This window comes from Malania oleifera, chromosome 13 (genome assembly GCF_029873635.1).
Source record: "Malania oleifera isolate guangnan ecotype guangnan chromosome 13, ASM2987363v1, whole genome shotgun sequence".
NCBI classification, from domain to species: domain Eukaryota; kingdom Viridiplantae; phylum Streptophyta; class Magnoliopsida; order Santalales; family Ximeniaceae; genus Malania; species Malania oleifera.
This window is the reverse complement of record NC_080429.1, coordinates 49,665,297-49,669,314: the sequence shown is the minus strand read 5'-3', so window position 1 is coordinate 49,669,314 and position 4,018 is coordinate 49,665,297. Positions and strand designations below refer to the sequence as shown.

The 4,018-nt window shown below is 36.6% G+C and overlaps 1 protein-coding gene across 1 annotated transcript; it reads right to left on the bottom strand.

Annotated features, from left to right (window-relative positions):
• Positions 1 to 1,450: 1,450 nt before the first annotated feature.
• Positions 1,451 to 3,571, bottom strand: LOC131146442 (GDSL esterase/lipase At1g74460). The gene is made up of 5 exons (XM_058096054.1): positions 3,272 to 3,571; positions 2,912 to 3,042; positions 2,574 to 2,813; positions 2,229 to 2,478; positions 1,451 to 1,893 (listed from the first exon to the last, which is right to left on the bottom strand). The coding sequence occupies exons 1-5, from the start codon at positions 3,498 to 3,500 to the stop codon at positions 1,643 to 1,645; spliced, it is 1,101 nt and encodes a 366-aa protein (XP_057952037.1). The 5' UTR covers positions 3,501 to 3,571; the 3' UTR covers positions 1,451 to 1,642.
• Positions 3,572 to 4,018: the final 447 nt, after the last annotated feature.

The window sequence follows — 4,018 nt, the reverse complement described above, 5'->3', positions numbered from 1 at the left end:
TTAATACTAATATTAAATATTCTTAGTATTTTTGTTTCTTGGGTATATTTATATTTTGTATCATGTATTATGATATTTATTTTTATTATTTTATAATATTATTTATTTTCGTGTATGCATATCCCTATGATTTCAAAAAAGGGTATAAGCTTTCGGGCTTCACGCACCCCAGTTCTGAGGGAATATATATTATATATACTTTTGTGTGATTTATTTCTTTATGTGTATTTTCAAAAGTTCACTAAAAGGGAGTAATTTTAAAGATCTATCATATTAAATTTGGGATAATTCTTAATTAACTAGGTACCGTTCGTAAGAACGGGTGCGTATGAGGTGCTCGTACCTTTCCTTCACGTAACCGAACTCCCGATCCCAACTTTGACAACGCAGACCAATTCTACCCTTAACTGGATAGCAATTAAGTATTTTAACCACACTAAAAGGTTAGTAACGATTTCATTCCTATTTTTTTCAAAAATTTAAATCACAATTTTTATTTTGCCACCACGGGCATCCGCCTTTATAAGCATGCAATGTCTGTTGGTCGCTGGCATTAATTGCTGCAAGCACTTGCATGTACATGCATGCCTTACCTCTCTTAAGGCGTCTACACACTGCAGCTTCCAAAAACCTCTACAGCCGCCTCTCTTTTCTTTGTTTTTAATTTACATAAAATTACAAATTACTTTTAACAGCCCCCAAATTGCTGTTGGAGAGCCAAATTATTGCTAGTTTTAACCACGAAGTTGCTTCCTCCTTGGATAGCCAAGATTTTGAAAAGTAAATTGCAAGTAATGTACATTCTTTAATGGCCGATGGAGGCTATTGACCTCAAAAATATATATTAACACCAGCAAGATGTTGGGAGGTTGAAGGTAGTTGTCCATGTTCTACCATTACCAAAGATGAGGAGAGAAATCTGACCAAAGGTCAAAACCCGCCCAACTAACCCAAGCACAATTCCTTACTGAATCGTTTGGTCTATTCAACTGTGATGCTATTCTCCTGTTTAACCAAAAAAACCATCAATTTGCAAACCCTGTATCCATTTACTTCAAAATATCCACAAAAACAAAACCCAAAAACATGAAAACAAGGACAGAACCTGTATCTTGTACAATAACAATTTGGAACATTTTGGCATATTTCTCATTTGGATTTTGTTTCTCTCTTCTTTTTGGATTAAGAGATACCAACTATTATGCTTTCTTCCTATGAACCTCTCTTTGATTCTCTTTTTTCATTCAATTTTCTCTTTTTTTCCCCTATTAATTTCTTTTGTTGTCCTTTATTTTTTTCCTATGGTTTCTTTTAAGCGAATTGGTCATGCATATGAAGAAAGAAAAACCAATATCCGCTCGTCTTAATGCAACCTCCGCTGTAACACTTATCTAGGAATATAAAACAAAATATTTTGTATTGCAAATATCAAATGGGAACTCATGACTGTCTCAATGATCAAATGATTCAAAGTTCAAACTGGTAGGAGGAAGAAACAATGGAGTACTATTACTATCAAATGCATACTAACTGTCTTGCACAAAATTTTCAACACATCGGAAAACCATAACTTCAGACTTGATATCAATTATTTGCTACCCTCGTATATATTTATACCAACTTTAGCATTGGAAACCATCTATTAACCCTCTGGAGATGGGGCAATGGCAGGGTCAGGGGCGGGGGAAGGAGCACTTGTTGGGTTAACACTCAAAAATCCAAGTTTCTTGATGATCTCATCTGCAATCATCTGGTTAGCACTGTCAGATGGATGGTACTCATCCCAAAATACATATTGGCTTCTATCTTTACACAGAGTTGATGCTGGAATGCACGTGAGAGCAGGGCGTATCCGTCCAAATGAGCAGCACGGAGCATCCGAGTTATTGAATCCTGCAAACATAAAATTAAAACCACATGAAAATGAAGTTAAAATCAAATAACAGCACAAGAGATATAATCCAGAGTCTATGTGGCCTAAAGTTATATAAAACTTTCATGCTAATATGCACTTTACATGTGTTCACCTGTGTTTTCTTGCAGTTAATCCTACAGTGTGCAGCAAGACAGAAAATCCTAGAAATTTCAATGTTTCAAGAAGTGGCAAGCATATTTCTTAGCAACACTTCAATTTTTTTATTTTTTTTTTTAAAAATCAAATTATTTTTTTTTTTAAAAGGAACTTATTTTCAAAATATACAAAAATTAGGGGAAGTATGTGCACCTACCATACTTATACGGATTTTTAATGACATTGCTGACAACGTCATAGGCATCTCCAAATTTGAAGCTTGCATTGGGGAGACTGCTTGACAAATTTTCCAAGAGCTTGCTTGCAGCTTGATTGAAGCCAATAGCAAGTTTGTTTGTTTTTTCTTGACAGTCCCCAGATGTACTAAGGACCCTTTGAAGGGGAATACAGCCCATGGGTCCTAGCCCAAAAACCATCAGCTGCCGTGCCCCTAAACGATGCAGAAGCTATGCACATAGAACACACTCTGATCAAGTAAAAGTAGCATTTCAATTATTGAAGAGAAAAATAGACAAATGAATTCATTTCCTGATAGTTTTACCGTGAGTTGTTCTTGGAGTGTCTGCATTAAGTATTTGATGAAGCCTGCATCGGAGTAACTCCATGAATCTCCATACACTGGTAGCAAGTAATTGTTAATGAAATCATTGCTCCCCAAAGCAACGACGTATCGAGACTGTTGAAAGAACTTGTCTGCTGCGGCTTTGCCTATTTTGTTTGTTATCATGACTTGTGTTCCTTGAAATAGCTCAATTTGCTTACTAAGACAGAACCTTTGAATCTGAAATATGTACATGGTTGAATTTAAGTTCAGATGTAATGTTTCACTTGGTTACCACGGGAAAGATACAAAGATCACCATTTTACGCCACAACTCACAAAGTAACTCCCAGTTTCATTCAAGATCCCACCACCTCCAGATGCGTAATTTACTCCATTTTCCAGTATCATGTCTTCCGTTAAAGATGGGTCTAGAAACGCCGGTGGCCTCGGGAGACCCGTTTTGTCACCTGAAAACTTGAGCTTAGTTTGATATATACAACAACTTTTTAATTTGATTCTTCACATATTACATAAATGCATTAAGTTTTATTCAGAGAGTAGAATGAGAAAAAATTTTGAATGAAGAACAAGAAGAGATAAAATAATAAATTTGATTTTATTCCATTTTACTCGCATGTACCAAAGGTAAAAGCATATTAATAAATGTCGAATAAACCCAAAAAGTAGTATGATTACCTATTATATCAGCAACAGTGCGACCATTAGTGAACCTGCCATTGGGCATTCCATTGCCAAAGTCGATACCGTACCAGGGAAGGTTTGCCTTAGCAAAACTCCTCGAGAGGTACATGTTGTTTCCGACGTCGGACAGCGAGTCCCCAAAGATGAACTGCACAACCTTGCACTGACAACCATCAACGGCAATCACCAACAGTGTTAGTATCACCGTCACCCCTAACTTCATCTTCACAAAATTGAGTTTCCTATTCAAGCAGCACTCCAAATTGTCTCAGTGAAAATATGTCACATGGAGCTAGCAGCTAGATGCAGATTTTGGTTGAATTTAAACACATGTATGATGGCCATGGTAACAAGCAACGTAAAGGTAATGCAAGCTTGAGCTGAGAAGTTAGCTGCATGGTTTCGGAGAGAGAGGGAGAGAGAAAGGAGAGGCAGTGGGAGTTTGATGAACAAACTGTTATTCTGATTCATACCTACTGCAACTACCATTATATTGTTTTGTTAATGTTAACATTAGATTTGTGATTTGTACAAGAAGTTCTACCCATTTTCCTTTTTCTGACCTGTTATTGGGATTTGCTTCTAAGAAACTTTAGAGAAGCGTGGTCAACACTGCCTTGAATTCTGAATTATCAAGGGGGGAGCGTTCACCTACTCTCCAATTACATTTTCGACGCCGATGCAAACTTGGATCTTTTCTTCTCTCTTTTTTCTTTTTTCCTCTAGCTCCTTTGAAACTTT

Bases quoted from the DNA above. Each gene is read 5' to 3' on its own strand.
- LOC131146442 (XM_058096054.1), bottom strand. From the start codon at position 3,500: ATGAAGTTAGGGGTGACGGTGATACTAACACTGTTGGTGATTGCCGTT. The intron at 3,043-3,271 runs GTAATCATACTA...TCAAGTTTTCAG, and splicing joins CACTGTTGCTGATATAATAG to GTGACAAAACGGGTCTCCCG. The intron at 2,479-2,573 runs GTAAAACTATCA...CTATGTGCATAG, and splicing joins CACTCCAAGAACAACTCACG to CTTCTGCATCGTTTAGGGGC.